The sequence below is a fragment of the Macaca fascicularis genome, chromosome 4 (genome assembly GCF_037993035.2).
Source record: "Macaca fascicularis isolate 582-1 chromosome 4, T2T-MFA8v1.1".
Classification (NCBI taxonomy): domain Eukaryota; kingdom Metazoa; phylum Chordata; class Mammalia; order Primates; family Cercopithecidae; genus Macaca; species Macaca fascicularis.
This window is the reverse complement of record NC_088378.1, coordinates 123,808,291-123,826,016: the sequence shown is the minus strand read 5'-3', so window position 1 is coordinate 123,826,016 and position 17,726 is coordinate 123,808,291. Positions and strand designations below refer to the sequence as shown.

Genomic DNA, 17,726 nt, shown 5'->3' with positions numbered 1-17,726 from the left:
CCCCTTTCAGAACAAATAGTAACAATCATGCCAAAGGAATGACTCTTCCAAAGGAGAAAAAGAAGGTTTGGATAATCTGCCAACTGAATAATTGAGTAATGACATAATTGGATCATTGAAAAAAATGTTAACATTTTTACCAGTTATTAATTAGAGAATCATGCATGACCCTGGGGACTTGCTTTTTGTTTTAAAACAGGAGCCACGATTATGAAATGGTTTAAGCTGGCTTATTCATGTCTGTTGAGATCTCTTCTGGTCTGCTTTTCAGACTCCTCCTGGTTCGAGAACAGAATGGCGTTAAATCACACCGCCCTGCCTCAGGATGAGCGCCTGCCACATTACCTTCGAGATGGGGATCCATTTGCTTCCAAACTTTCTTGGGAAGCGGATATAGTGGCTGGCTTTTACCTGACAATAATTGGTAAGCTTCCTTAATTCTTCTGTGCAAAGGCTGCATTTAGAAAATTCATGGGCTGATATGTTAATTTTGTCAAAGGATTCTGGTACTTAAGTGGATAGTTTAGTGGAGGCGAAGAGCGGGTAAGGGTAGAAGATGGAATGGCATTATGGCATTCAATAAATGTTTCCTAGAAATGACTCTTCATTATCATTATTACTGGGAATAAAATTCCATTGATAATCCGAGAACTCATAGCAAAATTATTTATCTTGAGATTGTATTTCATTTTGGTTACTTTGGGAGTAGATTTACTTTCTGAATACCACAATTAATGATAATGATATTTTATTTAAACAGAGTGCTTTTCTTTTATGTTTTTGATATAATCATAAGATATTAGGTTGAGAATGGGCCTTAGAAATAATCTAGGTCAGTCTCCTGTTCTCACAACTGAGCAAACTCGATTGTGCTGTAGTAATGGTGGAAACACTGAGTTTACTTCACCTAAAAGTAAAGCTGCATCATGACAGCATAGCTAAGCCATTTTGGTGAGAGTTGAAAAATGTATTGGTGTTAAATGGAAGAAAGTCCAGGGTCAAAAGATTTTTGTGCATAATTGACGAAGGGGTGCACCTGCTTCTAGACCGCACAATCTCATTCCTTCAGTAGCCACATGTGGCTTTTCCAAATTGAAAGGGACTGTAGTGTAAATACTTACCAGATACTGAAGGCTCAGTACAAGAAACAGTGATATAAGATATCTCATTAATAATTTTTAAAAATTAAATACATGTTGAACCTACAACATTTTGGGTATGTTAAGCTCAGTAAAATACATTATTAAAATTAATTTACTGTAAATTTTTAATTTATCAATTAAGTTTTTACTTTGTACATTTTTACTTTGTTTAATGTGGCTACCAGAAAATTTTAGTATCCATATGTGGCTCGCATTTCTGGCTTACATTGCATTTCTATTGGACAGCACTAGTCTAGACAATTAGGATTTAACCACCATACTGTTCTTAAATTTAAAATTGTTGTTTTAAATTTGGGTGACCAGTGTGAAGGTGGGTTATGTCTTTAGGTTTCTTTGCCTTTACTTTTTTCAGATGTTGGGTCAAACTTGCTCTCTCTCTCTTTTCTCTTTGTTTCTATCTTTTTCTTCCACCCTTCTTCCCTCCCTTCCTCCCTTTCTCTCTTTTTCTCCCTCTCTCATCTATTTATTACTGGTTAAGAATTTCATTTAACCTCCTGAAATTAGCAAAACTCATTAGAAAATACTTGATACCCCTCTATGGTCAGTGCTTGAGGCAAAAGGAACTCATGCGATTCAACCAAATTCTGCTGTAAAGTGATTCCCTGGATCCTTGTCTTTATTGTTGTTAGTGTTTTACTAGTTTACATTCTGTTTCTGATAAATGAGTCCCCATCTCTTTTCCACATAAATATATATTGAGCACCCACTCTTCGCCACTGTTTTAAGTTGCTGGGAATAGAGCAGCGAATAAAATGGGCAAACGTTCTGCTGGAACAGCGACTATCTTACCTCTGTAAAATCCACATGGCATTTTTATTAAACTTAAGTACTTTCAATTACCAGAAAAGGCGGAAAAATAAGCAACTTGATCAATTGAATTTAGCATAGCTCCATCACTTTCAAGGAATGAATTAAAAAGTAACATCAATAACCTGACAAATCTCTCCAGACAACACAAAATAGAGAGGCATGTCAGTCCATTCCCAATCTTTAGCAGGGAGGATTGCAGGAAAAGGCAACCGGGGTGGGGGAAAATCAGAAATTCCCACCTGACGCACATGGAGTTGGAAGGAAAATCCACAATCATATTCCAGTGGGTTTGCTGAGATGGAGCCAGAAAAACAGGTTCAATAATAGTGCTTGGACATGGGGAGCTTCAGGAGGATCAGGGCACTGGGAGGTGCAGCCAATGGTATGTTAGAGAACAGTCATGCAGGGTGAGGAGAGGGGTCAGCTGGAGGGGTTTGGACTCACCTTAGATCCACTTCTTGGACTTGGCTGTGTGTCTGGTTTTCACTCTCCTAGAATAGGCTAGTGTAGATGTGACAAGATTCCTTTTTTTTTTTTTTTTCGAGATAGAGTCTTACTCTGTCACCTAGGCTGGAGTGCAGTGGTACGATCTCAGCTCACTGTAACCCCCACCTCCCAAGTTCAAGTGATTCTCATGCCTCAGCCTTCTGAGTAGCTGGGGCTACAGGTGCGCACCACCATGTTTGGCTAATTTTTGTATTTTTTTAGTAGAGACGGGTTTTGCTATGTTGGCCAGGCTGGTCTCGAACTCCTGGCTTCAAGTGATCTGCCCCCCTCAGCTTCCCAAAATGTTGGGATTACAGGCGTGAGCTACCGCGCCTAGCCAACATGTGTGTGTCCAGATTGCTTTTAAGGGGCCAGAGTGGAATAAACATTCTTGGTGGGCTTTGTTAAATACTAGAAGTCTTAAGAGACAATTGAAATATAACAATATAAATCTAAGTTTGAAATACAGGAGACATAAATTACAAAACCATTTTCTACCGTCCACACTTTTACTATTATCGTAAATACTAAGTTTATTAATAGTTAATATATATGACATTTTTATATCCATAAATGAGATAGGATTTTATCATCTAAAAGTGTCCCTACTTGGGTCTTTGTCTTCTTAATCTGGTTGTCTTTTCACTAATATTAAGAATAAATTTGCTTTCTCCTGACACTTATCTATAACATACTGCTTGTCAGAATAATTTACATGTAATGAATAGAGAGGTGACTATTTTTTGATAATGCTTTGGGCACTGGGTAAAACCTTATGAAGCAAGGTCAGTAAAGAAAATGTAAGGAAGGAAAAGTAAGAAAACAAATATTTTCAAAAGAGACGTAGACAGATAAAAGGTGTTTCAATGAGCCTTGGGTATCAAATGAAAATGGATACTTGTTTTCACTCTTTTTGGATACAAAGTAGGTGGCATTAAGTTTATAATTTTTCAGGCCACGTTTTCTCATTTTGCTTTCCTAGCTGGTTTCCTTGAGTGAGCCCTAAGTTTCATTATAGTTGGTTTGCTCTGGAACTCCGTAATCTCTTTTACTTTTCTCTTCTTCTGCTCTATGAAAGCTAAAGAGGTTTTAATGGACCATTAGGCAGTGCTGACTCCAGGGAGTCAGAATTTCCTAAGAGCACAATGCAGTTAGTTCCTGGTGGTTTCACACCATCAGCTGAATCACACATTTCTTTCTTTGCCCCCAAAATGAATGGTGGTGGAGAAGTAGAAATTAAAACAGAAAACTCTGGGTTTCTCCTGTTAATACTCTCCTTATTCCTTACTACTAAAGGCAGCTGTACCAGATTCTCATTTATACACAGCTACACTATGAAGCAAGAATTCCTGAAGAAAATCTACTCTACATGTTAAGCTATGGAAGTAGGTGTATTCTTTTCTTAAATAAAGTCAGTAGGGATTGGGTCTTTTTGGATTTAAACTGGGTGTGTAAGAACTTTCGAACAGTTTCATTGTAATGCCAAAGGCAATTAGTCATTAATAAAAGGATATGAAAAAAGTGGGAACACACTTCTGGCATTGTTGGTAGGTTCGGTGGGTTGAGGGTCACTTTCTCTCCCCTTGGTGGGAGGGACAGTGCCCAGGTTCTCGATTGTCACCCACTTACCCTTGATGTCTAGTCCAGTAGCAGCTGAAGGCTGTCCTATCTGCCAGACACTCAGTGTCCATGTCTCCCAAAGAGGCAAAAGTCCTGGGGCTTCTCTGGGAGATGTCCATTTTCTTGAAGGGAGTTACGCCAGCCATACCTGGCCTCTGCCTCTCCTGAACACTGGCGCTCCCTTAGGAGTTCACAGTGATGTTGAAGGCACCTTCTTTGGTTGGCTTCATCTTCAGAATTTATCAAGAGCTAAGGGTTTAACCCTACTGATCAGAGGGAGGGAGTTCTATAAAGCCAATAATCTATAAAAATGGCTGAGGAAAGTACTCCACCCCTGGGGGCCAGGACAAGAACTGACCATTGGGACTCCCACACTTTCCTGAGCCTCGCGGGGAAGTTAGCGATGCCTTTTTCTGGGTAAGTTCAGTCTTATAATCCCTGACTCCTGCCCCATTGGCCTGTCACTCACAACTCATGCTTTTTATTTCATCTTCTTAATTTAGATTTTTTTATTTAGAGTCCTCTCACTACCCTCTAAATCTATGGTGTCCATTTTTGAAGTTGAGAAGTGTTTCATATCTGAGTGAACTCTAAATCCCAGTGTTAACGATGGGAATTTTTATTTTTCCTTGTAGGGATTCTGTCTACATTTGGAAATGGATATGTCCTTTATATGTCTTCTAGACGAAAGAAGAAGCTGAGACCCGCTGAAATAATGACTATCAATTTAGCTGTCTGTGATCTGGGGATTTCAGGTAACACAACCATGCTGTTTTTTCTTTGTGGGTTTAAACTATGCCCCATTCTAAAGTACTCACCATCTCAGACGTCACCCCCTGACATCTCTTCCCTTCTTATCTCCTTCCACTCTTTGCTTCACAAATCATCTTTCAGACTTTTGTGGTAAATCAATGGGGTGCTGTCCGGTTGACAAGATGATTCATTTAATATTTATTGAGTCTTTTCTGTGTGTCAGGCATGTTAGATGCTGAAGGCACAATTTGAAATAATACATGATACCTCAGATGTCTCAAAGTGTAGTGGGCTAAATGATTCAGAAATCAGAAATCAGGAGGCAAGTCCCAGGTCAATATTTTAAGCTTCTTTACACCTCTTCAACCCTTATGGAAGTCTGATTAAAATAAACATCAACAGGAATCTTGAAGGGTAAATGACAGTTGAAGACAGCTGAGAGGTGAATATAAGAAGAGGAAAGGAGTGCCCTGCTGATGATATATGTAATCATGACTTAGTGACACATGTGAAGCATAGCAAGCTTCTGGTTCAGTGGTCCTCAAATGCAACTCACAAAATATCATCTGGGGAAGTTCTGAATTAGGTGGTTGAGAATGTTACCTGGGCATCAGGATATTTAAAATGAGAATCTACAGGTATGTTAATGTGTGGCTAAAATTGAGAACCACTGGCTTCTTTTTCACTTCTCTAATAACACACGGCAAGGAGGAGTTGGAATAAGATTTCTCCTTCACCATAATTCACTTTTAAAAATACAAACCATTTTAAGTAAATCATTCTTCACCTTCTTCTATACAACTTCAGAGTTGCTTAGACGGACTCTAATCTGTCCTTGAATCCCAACACCTGCTTTTATCTTCTGGTTTTAGGTCATTAGAGTCGGGTAATCTGTTTGAACAGTATACAGCAGCTCCTCTTACCATTAGAAACTTGTTAGTAGTTTCCCATCAAAAGCCTTCTTTAAAAAATGTTTTCTGGCTGGGCCCAGTGGCTTGCACCTGTAATCCCAAAGCTTTGGGAGGCTGAGTTGGGTATCAAGTTTGAGGCCAGGAGTTCAAGATCAGCCTGGGCAATGTAGTGGGACTTCATCTCTACAAAACAAATTTATCCTTGAAGTCTGGGTATTGGGTAAAACTACAGAAAACAAATGAACAAAAAATAGCTGGGACTTGATGAAGTTCAGGAGTTCAAGGCTGCAGTGAGCTATGATAGTACCACTGCACTCCAGCCTGGGTGAAAAAGCGAGACCTTAATTTAAAAAAAGAGTTTTCTAATATTTGTTTTTGTCTTCATAAGTGGATTTTTCTGCCGATCTCTAAAAACAACGCTCAATACTAATCCTCCGCGTTCTGAGTCACAGTTTAGCACATAGCAGATGTGTGCTCACTCAGAGTTTCCATGGTCTGGGTTATCTGGGAAGGCTTTACTGAGTATGGACCTGCATAAACATTATGAACCCTTATGATGAATGCACATGCACATTAAGAAGAACACGACATGCCTGGTGGTGTGAAAACAATCAGGACGAACCCCAGGGGATTTGTGAGGCTGCATAATGGCTGCCATTTTCACTCGTTGCCACGCGATGGCAGTGTCGCAACAGGAACGGTAGCTTTCCCGGCCAGCTCGCCCCGCGGGCCCCTCTGGTGCTCTACCTGGTATTGAGTTTAACATGCCTGAATGAAACCTGTCATTCCAGCTACCTCCTTCATCGGTGAATAATAGCAGGCTCATTGCTGAATTAGACTAGGCTTGAATAAAAATGTCCTTAATTGGCCTGATGCATTGAAACATGCTTTCAGCCAAGCAAGTCGGCTCTAGAATGGCACAAACCACCTCATTACTCTGCTTATGTCTTCAGAGTAATTCACCAGAAACCATTTTCTTTCATATAACAGCTTTCTCTAACCCAGATCATTTTTTCAACTTCTGAGCATCTATAATACATTTTCCCTTCCAATAAACCTTAAAACTTTGCCTGCTTTATTTTTTTCTTGCTCAGCTATATTCCATTATAAGCACCTCCTAGAGGCCAGATGTATGGCATCTATGCAACTAATACTTGTTGACTAAATATCAAGGGCTCCCAGTCGTGCATATTATATACACGTGTTATATTAGGCTAACCTCTTAGGAGAAAGTCGTGTTATATTAGGATAACCTGGGGAGGGGAAGCGGTGTTAAAATGCCTGAACTCGCTCCAGATAAGTGACAATATTGGGAGGTTTGTGGGGAGGGATGGAACCCTGGATGCAGATATTTCAAAGCAAAGCAAAACAACCCCTCCAGCAACGCTAATGTGCAACTGGGTTCCGGAAACATTCTATTAAGTGGAAGAGAGAGAGACATTCTAGATGACACCCCAAAGGTTAATCCAAAGCTCTACTGAAGAAGGAAGCCTGAAATCGCTTTTGCTAATCAGGATCCCAGGCACAACAGATGTAATTTTACTCCATTCTGTCACGTTCACTTGCCTTTTTGCTGCCTTTAGCACCCACCTCAAGGCTTTTAGTTTGCTGTTTCCTCTGCCTCTAATCCTTTCCCTCCAGAAGTTTGTTTGACTTCTTTCCCACCGATTTAGGTATCTACCTAAATGTCACATCTCAGAGAAGTCTTCCCTAATGTCTCTACGTAAAACAATGATTTCCGTCTACCTGCCTTCTCTGCTTTATTTTCCTTCGCTGTACTAATCACTACCTATCGTTCTGTCATACCACATCTTATGTTACAAATTTAGGTTTTTTTGAGTGTGTCTGCTTTTCCTGTTAGAAAATAAACTTGTCAGTCTTGATGTCCACTTTGTCCTCTAGCACCTTGCTCTGTGTTTCCTAAACATTAGGCATTGAAAAATTAGTTGTTGAATGGAAAAAAAAAACACAAACCCAAATAGTTATTTTACACTCCATTTCCTTGTGGACTTACTGGAATTAGGAGGCTCTCATATGAGGGCACCCAGTCTCGCAAGCTGAAAGGTGGCACTAGCCGTCTAGACAACTAGAGGAGATGTGTGTCCAGCTTGCAGAAGGCACTCGGTACATTTGTGTTGATTGACTGAACTAACAGGAACTCCTGAAAACTTTTGTATACCATAGAGTAATACACCTGGGAGGGCTGGGCGCTAGCACCTGGAGGCTGTGAAGATCAGTTACTTAGCTTTCCTAAAGCATTGAGGTTAGGGAACCTTCTTTTGTGATGTAGTCCAGTTAGAGGTTTGAGGAGCTTCCTCAGCACATTTTATTTATTTTTTTATTTGGGGGACTGAATACAATAACTGAATAGGGAGGGCTACAGGGTATTATGTAAAAGTAGAAGAATGCTTTCTAGAAAGTAAAAAAAAAAAAAAAAAAAAAAAAAATTCTAATGGAGGCCCAAGGAATAAATAGTTTAAATCTTGGAAATCTGGATCTGGTTGTAAACAGCTTGGACCTCACATTTACTGAAATAGCTATACCATATTTGAATAAGACATAACAGAAGAAGAAAGAAAGAAAGAACTGAAACAGAAGGAAATGTGGAAATCTGGTTCTAACCTCAACACAAAGGATTTTTAAATAAAATTTCTAAACAATTTTTTTAAAACAGTGAATTTTTTTCTTTGAAAAAGATGACTTAGAAGCTGAATATATAAAACGGGTGAAAAAAATTATCTTTCCTGATTGACAGAAGGTGGAGCATGGAGCCTTGGCTGCTTAATATTTCTTTCCCTAAATGACCTACCTACTTCCCCTTCAGGGTACTCTCCACTCTCTCTCTTTCTCCCTCTCTCACTCTCTTGTAGAAGAGCTCCATGAATCCTCTGGGGTCTAGGCAGGAATACACATGAAAATTGCTGGGCTATATAATTATTCTCCCTACTTCACCTCCCCGCATCCTATTGCTTCCCTGTGAATATTCAACTTTCTGGGGTTTCTTAAGCACTCTTTATTCATTGATAATAACAAGGAAATAGTAAAAGACTAAATATGTTCTATTTTTTAAATAAATAAAAGGACAAATTCACATTTCAGAGAAAGTTGTCCACATCATTCTTTAAAATGTGTCTGGAACTCACACCTTCTTTCTCCAGTGCTCTTTAGAATCTTTATTCTCCAGAGTGCTGTTAAACCTCCCCCTTTTCTATATTCACAGCAGTTAGTTCCCTGCTTCTCTAATTAAGGCTTTCTCTGATAGAGAACCTCTCTCTTTCCCCTCCCAAACCCCATTCACAGACACTTAACTCCTAAAGTACAAGGTTATCTTGGGGTGTTAGAAACCATATTCCTCCTAGAAGGATGCAGCTGCCAAAAGAAAACAGAAACCAAATTCCCCTTTTCATTATAAGGAATCTCATGCCTTATGCAGGTTCTAAAATGTCCCACTTGGAGGAAGATGAGGTGGATGGAAATCACCATTTTGCATATTTTTTTGTCTTTCTCTTCTTTTTCTTCATTTTCTCTTTCTCCATCTCTTCTTTCCTCTATTCACTGAGATAATTTTCTGGGAGTTTTATTATTAAGAAAAGTTGCATTGGTCCCGGGAACGTAAGTATGTTTCAAAAACAAATCTATTAATAACCAGCATTAACCGATTCAATGAGAAAAAAAGTTATGATCACCTCAGTAGATGCAGAAAAAGCATTTAATAAAACTTAACGCCTATTTCTGGTAAAAAGAAAAAATCTGAACAGACTAGTGTGAGAAAGAACTTCTGTAGAATAGAAAAGTTGTGCTTGAAGAGGGTATTTTCTCTCAGAGGTTTTATGTTGCCCCTTTCTCTATACCTTTCGAATGAAGGACTGCAATAAAATGTTAAAAGTGACAAGATCATTGTCCCTGGCTACTAGTATCATGTCTGTAACTCCTGAAACCAGGTCTCTTTGAGACAGTTTTTTCAAAAGTAATACTTAAAAGTTTTCCTTCTATATCCTTTCACTATCTTTGGCTATTGGGATGACTGAAAGTCCTCTCTGGGTAGCTCCAAACTGAGTTTATTCATAGATAACTGCTGGACTTTTATTAATCTAGGAACGGGTGTGTGTGTGTGTTCACATGTGCCCCGTGCTTTAGGGGAGGAGGTTCAGGTGAGTTGAGGTAGGCGGGGAAATAGTAACCAGAGGAACCTCTGTTGACAAGTCACTTGGTGCTCTAGTTGTAGGCAAGCCGTTCACCATCATCTCTTGCTTCTGCCACCGCTGGGTGTTTGGCTGGATTGGCTGCCGCTGGTATGGATGGGCTGGATTTTTCTTTGGCTGTGGAAGCCTTATCACCATGACTGCTGTCAGCCTGGATCGATATTTGAAAATCTGCTATTTATCTTATGGTAAGTTGGCAGGTTTCTCATTCCCTGACAGTTAAAGCTAGGTGGATTGAGTGTTAGAACTGTACATGTTTTATGCAGGTAATAAACAAAGATTATGAATAACCTCAGAGATCAAGAATATTTCTATTTATAGCCTATCATCTTGTTCTGACATGTTTAAGGATTTTTAACCGATGTCAAAGTAGACTTCTTTTAATACGTATTTTATAGTAATGTCTGGTGTTTGGTTACAATGCTTTAAAAAAGTATCATTTTCTTGTAGAGCGTGTAAGCTTCTATCATGTTTTACATGCAAACAAAAGAAATAAAGTGCATCGAAAGGGTGTTAAGTCCAAGAGGTTTAGCTCATTCCCCACCTAGTAAGTGTAATTGTAAGAAAAGCTGTTTAAGATTCTCCCTTAGGACTCACGCTCCCTGTAATTTCAGAGATAAGGAATTCCAGAAAGTTCACCTCCAAGTTAGAGTCATGTAGCTGTTTCTGCATGCAAGGACACACATGTAGAAATATCCCTCAACATATTTTTTTTTGTGGCGTTGGTTGGTAGAAAGATGAGTGATTATAAGAATTGGTGAATCAGCAGAATATAAGTTTCCAGGGCCTAAATATATGTTTTTTAATGATTAGACCATTCTACAGGTTAAAAATAATTTCTAGTACTTTTGTTTCTTGGAGCTCTCGGAATTTATTAAACCTGAGAGAACTGCATTTGGGCCTTTAAGTTTAATATTGAGAACCAGGCACAAACCAAGGAATAGTACAGGCTTCCTCTGGATAAAGCTGCTTTGATTGTCAATCTGTCGATTAGAGTGGTTGTGACGGGCGACAGACTGTGGTGTCAGAGCAGGGCCTGGAGACTGAGATGGGAAAAATCAAGTTGACCCGACACTGTCAATGTGGTAGAATTTCCCTTTATATTGTTATAGATTACATTCCCCAGACTCCAAAGAATCCCTTCTTGGGTGGGTGGGAGGTGGGAGCTTGTGAGCCATCCTCTTCATCATCCAGCACTACTTTTTTTTTTTTTTTTTTTTTTTAATTTACATCTCCTTTTTTAAACATTTAAAACTTCCAATAGAAATAGCTTGAATCAAAATTTCCAGTAAGATATAAAATATACAACTATACATATTCTGTGTGACGTCAACCTCTAATTCTTTCTATAGACTTATTTTTGCTCATACCAAAGAGATTTTAGATTTAACTGTCGATTTTATAGATAAGAAGGCAAAATAGTTAAACTTCCTGAGAGTGTTTGAGGAATACTAAACCCTGATACCTCTGTTTTTAAATATTTTCTTGAGTTTAGGCTTTGTCAGTTAAAGAGATGATGCCGCCCACTCCCAGGATCATTGCAGGCCGTAACTCCATGTGTGGGAACTGTGTATGTTTTCCAGCTTCTTCTAAGGTTGAACCTCAGTAGTGTGGTTTCATCATTTAATCTGATGCACTATTAAACCCTCCACACAGCGTCCCAGAATGTTGGAATTAGAAGGTCGCTTGGGGACGTGTAGACTTTTCTCCCATGTAACGTGGTAAACTGTTTTAAGGCATCCCTGAGAGACGACCACTTGGCCTCTTCTCGAATAATTCCAGTGACCAGTGACGGGGAGCTTACTACTGCACAAGGCAGCCCATTCTCTGATTGGTCTGCTCTCATTGTTACAATGTTATTCCTTATATTAAGACAAAACTGCCTCCCAGTAACCTCCACCCATTGGTCCTAGTTCTGACTTCTGGAGCAACACAGAACCAATCTACTAATCTACTCCCTCCTGTACTTGACAGCCTTTCACCATACTGGAATGTAAGTATAAAACACCTCACAAGTAACCCTAACCATAAATGCTTATACGTATGCCTATGCACATTCCCATGAATATATGTGATTACCTGTGCCAATGTTTCATTGGTTTTAGTGGAGAAGCAAGAGCTGAGTTATAATGTGGCTACATGATTGCTACCCCTATCAGGTTGGGCATGAAATTTGCATTTCATGACACAAAATGCCACATATTTGAAAAAAAATGGAGACAACAGAGTATAGAAAAAATGTGTTATATTTCTTGTTAGCGCTAAATGAGATATACTTACACAGGAGTAAAACTTTCACGTTAATGTAGCACCTTCTAGTCTGCAAAGCAGGCCCCTTACATTATTTTATTTAACCCATATGCAACATAGTCTTGCATGCACAAGGTCAGTCAAAGACTAGACACAGAAGAATTAGGCCTTACTGACTTTCCAAATCTCACATTGCACTAAGCAGAGGCAGGCTCTCAGTCTATATTGAAGTAAGCATTTAGCTTTTATTGAATATATTTTGATATTTCTTCTCTGCTGACACAAAACCTAGGCAGTAAAGAGTCACTTTCCCGGCCCTCTTCGTTTGAGGTGATGAGTGAGGTGTGAAGGTAATTTCTTGTGGAGGCTGCTGCACTTAATCAGGCCGATCTGTCTTTGGTGGTTGTGTTGAACTCTGAAAATGATCACTAGTGCTTTACAGCTTTTCTTAGATGACTGCACTATTTCCTCCGCTTGGAATTCTCTTTTGGTTAACAGAAACTAGTGCTGAAAAACGGAGCTCATTTTTTGTCTTCCTGAAAATATCTTCACAGAATTACTTTGCAGAACATGATGCAACCTACCTAGATTCTCTGCCTCTCCCGCTGTGGCTGTGTGAGTGCGATTGTTGTGTGAATGATGTTTGAAGATTCCAAACCTGCTCCACAAATTACTAAACACAGTCAAGCACTTTAATCTCAAACCATTTGTGTAATGATCACGAGCCACCAAGCCCCTTCCACAAGTTCTTAGGAAGCCAGATGAGACTAGCAACACAAAAGCTGTTAGGAGGAAGGGCATTTTAAAGACACAAGCCATGTTCTGTGATTCCTCACCTCCCAGAAGGATTTTCCCTGGATGATCCACTAACACACCCTTTCCGAGATGTTTTCTCAAGGGCCTCCATTGTCTTCAGCATCCTCTCATCTCTTTCCTGTCCCTTTTCCCAGCTGTTGTCACTTCTCCCTCCCAAAGCTCCCAGATGCCTAGAGAAAACCTTCCAATTGTGTTCTCCTGGAGAAAGGCCCAAGCTCTGGAACTTTTTTCCGTTTATTCCACTCTCCCTCAGGCTTCAGTTATCTGCCCAGGTCTCCCAGAAATCAATGGAATAAATCTTTGGAGGTGGAATTTGACATATCGAGGGGAGGTATCTGGGTGTAGGGCAGATTACATCCGGGTAATGCTTTTCTTCCGCCTCCAGGGGTTTGGCTGAAAAGAAAGCACGCCTACATCTGCCTGGCAGCCATCTGGGCCTATGCTTCCTTCTGGACCACCATGCCCTTGGTAGGTCTGGGGGACTACGCACCTGAGCCCTTCGGAACCTCGTGCACCCTGGACTGGTGGCTGGCCCAGGCCTCGGTAGGGGGCCAGGTTTTCATCCTGAACATCCTCTTCTTCTGCCTCTTGCTCCCAACGGCTGTGATCGTGTTCTCCTACGTAAAGATCATTGCCAAGGTTAAGTCCTCTTCCAAAGAAGTAGCTCATTTCGACAGTCGGATCCACAGCAGTCATGTTCTGGAAATGAAACTGACAAAGGTAACTGCACTAATATTTTACACACGTGTTTTCTGACCACTTACAACTTCATAGGGTAAAAAGGGTAGGGAACAGGCCGGGCGCGGTGGCTCACGCCTGTAATCCCAGCACTTTGGGAGGCCGAGGCTGGCGGATCACGAGGTCAGGAGATCGAGACCATCCTGGCTAACACGGTGAAACCCCGTCTCTACTAAAAATACAAAAAAACTAGCCGGGCGTGGTGGCGGGCGCCTGTAGTCCCAGCTACTCGGGAGGCGGAGCTTGCAGTGAGCCGAGATCGTGCCACTCACTCCAGCCTGGGCGACAGAGCAAGACTCCGTCTCAAAAAAAAAAAAAAAAAAAAAAGAAAAAAAAATGGATAGGGAACGTTGGAGACTGAGAGAACTTAGAATCTCTATTCTTTACATAATTCTGAACTTTGTTGATGATTGGCTAAGCCTTTCTTTGTGGTATCTCTCTCCTCTTTCTGTCTCTATTTCCCCACTTCTCTCTTCTCTCTCTCTCTCTCATACACACACACACACACACACACACACACACACACACACACACTTTTAATATCTACCAAATTTGTATAACCCATCCATTGAGGGCTTATCTTCTCTACCAAATAGGGTACTATGGATTCATATTCATTATTTCAGTAATAAGGATAACTTTTACGAGTCATATAATGCCTCACAGTATTTACTGTGTTGCATAGACTTTGGGACATCATTAGGGACATTCTACCACCTGAATTATTTATAGTGTAAGAGTTTACCACGTGTGCTTTCCCATGGGAAGCTTGTGTTAAGAACACGAGCAGTTTCTGCAGGCTTGAGTACCTTGGTAAATGATAGTTTCAGAGGCGGCAGTTCTTTAGATATTGTGGAGTAAGGAAAAGAACAAGACTAGAGTTTAATCCCATCACCAGTACCTGCCAGGTTTGTGACCTAGAGCTAGATATTTAGCTTTCTTGAATCTCTATTTCCTCACTTCTGTAACAGGAATAGTGATATCTGTCTCATTGGGTTATGGTGGGAATTCAAAGAGATAAAGCATATTATTCTGTCATCTGGTGCAGAGAATGTGTTAAAGCAACCGTGGTTTCTCCTTTTTCCTTATGACTGTTAGGAATTACCGGTAAAGTCTAAAGCAGTGGTCCTCACATGTTCATGATTTTTTGCCCCTATACTGAAAAATTATTTTCCAACACATGCCCTCAATATTAAATGACATACAGGTAATACCATCAAGCTTTGTATTAAATATTAGCACCCTCTTATTTAACCCCCCAATTTTTGTCTTCTATTTTAAAGATAAAAATAAAAGTAGATTGAAGTTATAATTACTTCTTCCTGTATCCCAATCAATCATGTTGATTGCTATCCTACCCTCAAGTGTTCTCACATTCACTTTGGAGACCACTGGTCTCAGGGACCCAGAGAAACACAGTTCCCTCCAGATAAGAGATGGCTTTTTAGTAAATCAGAGCCTTGGTTCTAGTAATATGCCTCTCTCCAAATTGCAGAATTTTTGGAGTTATGCAAAGATCTCTTGGTTGCATATTGCATTAGTCTGCTCTCACACTGCTAATAAAGATGTACCCAAGATGGGATAATTTATAAAGGAAAGAGATTTAATTGACTCACAGTTCCACATGGCTGGGGAGGCCTAGCAAACATGGCAGAAGGCAAATGAAGAGCAAAGTCATGTCTTACATGGTGGCAGGCAAGAGAGCGTGTACAGGGGAACTCCCTTTTATAGAACCATCAGATCTTGTGAGACTTATTCACTATCATGAGAATAGTATGGGAAAGTCCTGCCCCTATGATTCAATTACCTCTCACTAGGTCCCTCCCATGACACATGAGAATTATGGGAGCTATAATTCAAGATGAGATTTGGGTGGGAGGACAGCCAAACCATATCACATATTGTGAGCTAGATTCCTGATGGCTCCAGTTGACTGTTATGTTCAAAGTCTACATGCCGAGTAGAGGAAGCTTTAAGGGACGTTTTCATCACTCTAAATCTATACTGATAGCTTAATAATAGAACAGTTCTTGGACAAAAATGCAGATTCAGGAAGCATGATATTCTTCTGTCTTATAATTGGCTATAAAGTAGGAAAATATTTTCACAAAATGAAGCATTATGAGTTAGGTTCTTCATTTCTAGCTCTCCCTTTAGCTCTTATCTGCAACTTTCAAAAAAGAAATTTAAATAAATCAATCCCAGTTAAAGTTGAATTAGATTTAATGCAAATCCTACTTTGTATCAGGTACTATTTTGGAAACTGGGCAATTGTACCAATGATGAAAATTTTGCTTTTCAATAGTTTATGGAAGTGTGCCCAGGAAACGATGTGTGGACATTCATCACACTGGTATGTGACATTGAAGTTTACTTTGTTGCCCTGTAGTTTGACGTAGCATACAGTTGCTGCAATGTCTGAGAATGTGCTTTCTTTTTGCCATCCCACTCACCTCTCTCTTTGCCATCCCCTATTATGTCATTGGCCTTGACACTTTGTTGACCTTGCTCAATAAATCATCTCTCCTGTCAGTTGAACTGCTCAATTTGACCCTCGCACATTCTAGCATCTTGTTCTCTTGTGTATTCTTGAGGAGTGAGCAGTTTGTCTAGTCAATGCTTCTGGAACTCATTCTACATATGAGGTATAGCTCAGCATATACATTTAATTTGATTTGTTATTATTCTGCTTGACTTGGACTGGGTAGATCAAATAGGCTCGCCCTAGACCAGGTTAAACGAAATGTTAAACAAAGTGTAGGAATACATATGTGTAATTTTGTTATGTATATATGTATATTCTTTTAATTTATATACTGATATTATAGCACATGATATGTAATACTATATTAAGAATGTGTCTATATTTTGTTTATATAAACCTGTATTAAAATAACCTAAATACAAAACATCTCTAATTATTAATATTTGTGCAAAAATTTAAGCTAAAATTCAACCCATATTGAAAAATGAACCTAGTCAATGTTTAGACCAGTCAGTGCTTCTAGAACTCATTATACATGTGAGTCAATGTTTTTGGAACTCATTATACATATGAGGTATAGCTCAGCACGTACACCATTTAATTTGATTTATTGTGTTATTCTGCTTGACTTGGACTGGGTAGATCAAATAGTTAGGCTCACTCTAGACAAGGTTAACCAAAGAAATGTTAAATGAAGTATAGGAATACATATGTATAATTTTGTTATGTATATATGTATATTCTTTTAATTTATATACTTAATGACATATCACATAATATGTAATATATTAATGTGTCTATATTTCATTTATTTATGTACACATTATATAAACCTATCTTAAAATAACATAAACACAAAATGTTTCTAATTATTAATATTTGTACAGAAAATGTAAGACAAAATTTAACCCAATTGAGAAACAAACATAACTACTGTGACATCTTCAGTACTAAATTTAAACTATTTTTAACTACTACTCAATTTTGACCTTGATTTTTCCTACTGAGTAAAAAAAATAAGTAGAAACCACCTTATACTGGACCCTTCCATAGCCTTAGCAACCTTTTTGCTCATTTAGCTACTGCTCAGGATTGTCAATTTGCTTGCTCACTTGGTGCTTCTGATCTTCAGAACAGCCTGTTCTAAAAGCTGATTACTTAAAGGTTACCTTCCGGGATTCTGAGATCAAAATCACTTACTTTTCTGTGTACTCTAATTATTTCTAGCTGGGTTATTACTGGGGCCAGTATTCTGAGGGTCTGATCTCGTGAAGCTAAAAGTTGGCATTCTCTCTGCAAGCCTTTCTCTACTTTGTAGCTTTCTTCTAATTAATTTTAAAAATCAATGGTTTTGCTAGACTTTTGTAGCAGCCTGAAATTTCACAGGCTACAAACAGAGGTGTGATATATATATATATATATATATACACACACACACACACACACACACACGCATACATACACAGATATAGATATGATTATCTTTATATTT

At 39.2% G+C, this 17,726-nt stretch overlaps 1 protein-coding gene across 2 annotated transcripts in view; it reads left to right on the top strand.

The window, feature by feature from the left end:
- The first annotated feature begins 261 nt into the window (after positions 1 to 261).
- OPN5 (opsin 5) overlaps positions 262 to 17,726 on the top strand; it is a 44,204-nt gene continuing 26,739 nt past the window's right edge. Inside the window, exons 1-4 of one of the 2 annotated variants that reach the window (XM_065543082.1) lie at positions 262 to 424; positions 4,715 to 4,834; positions 9,963 to 10,133; positions 13,397 to 13,731. In XM_065543082.1, coding sequence (XP_065399154.1) covers positions 295 to 424; positions 4,715 to 4,834; positions 9,963 to 10,133; positions 13,397 to 13,731 — 756 coding nt within the window. In that variant the 5' untranslated portion in view covers positions 262 to 294. Of the gene's footprint in view, positions 425 to 4,714; positions 4,835 to 5,255; positions 5,471 to 9,962; positions 10,134 to 11,858; positions 11,939 to 13,396; positions 13,732 to 17,726 lie in introns of those variants that run through there. The other variant, XM_074037838.1, reaches the window with a different exon arrangement.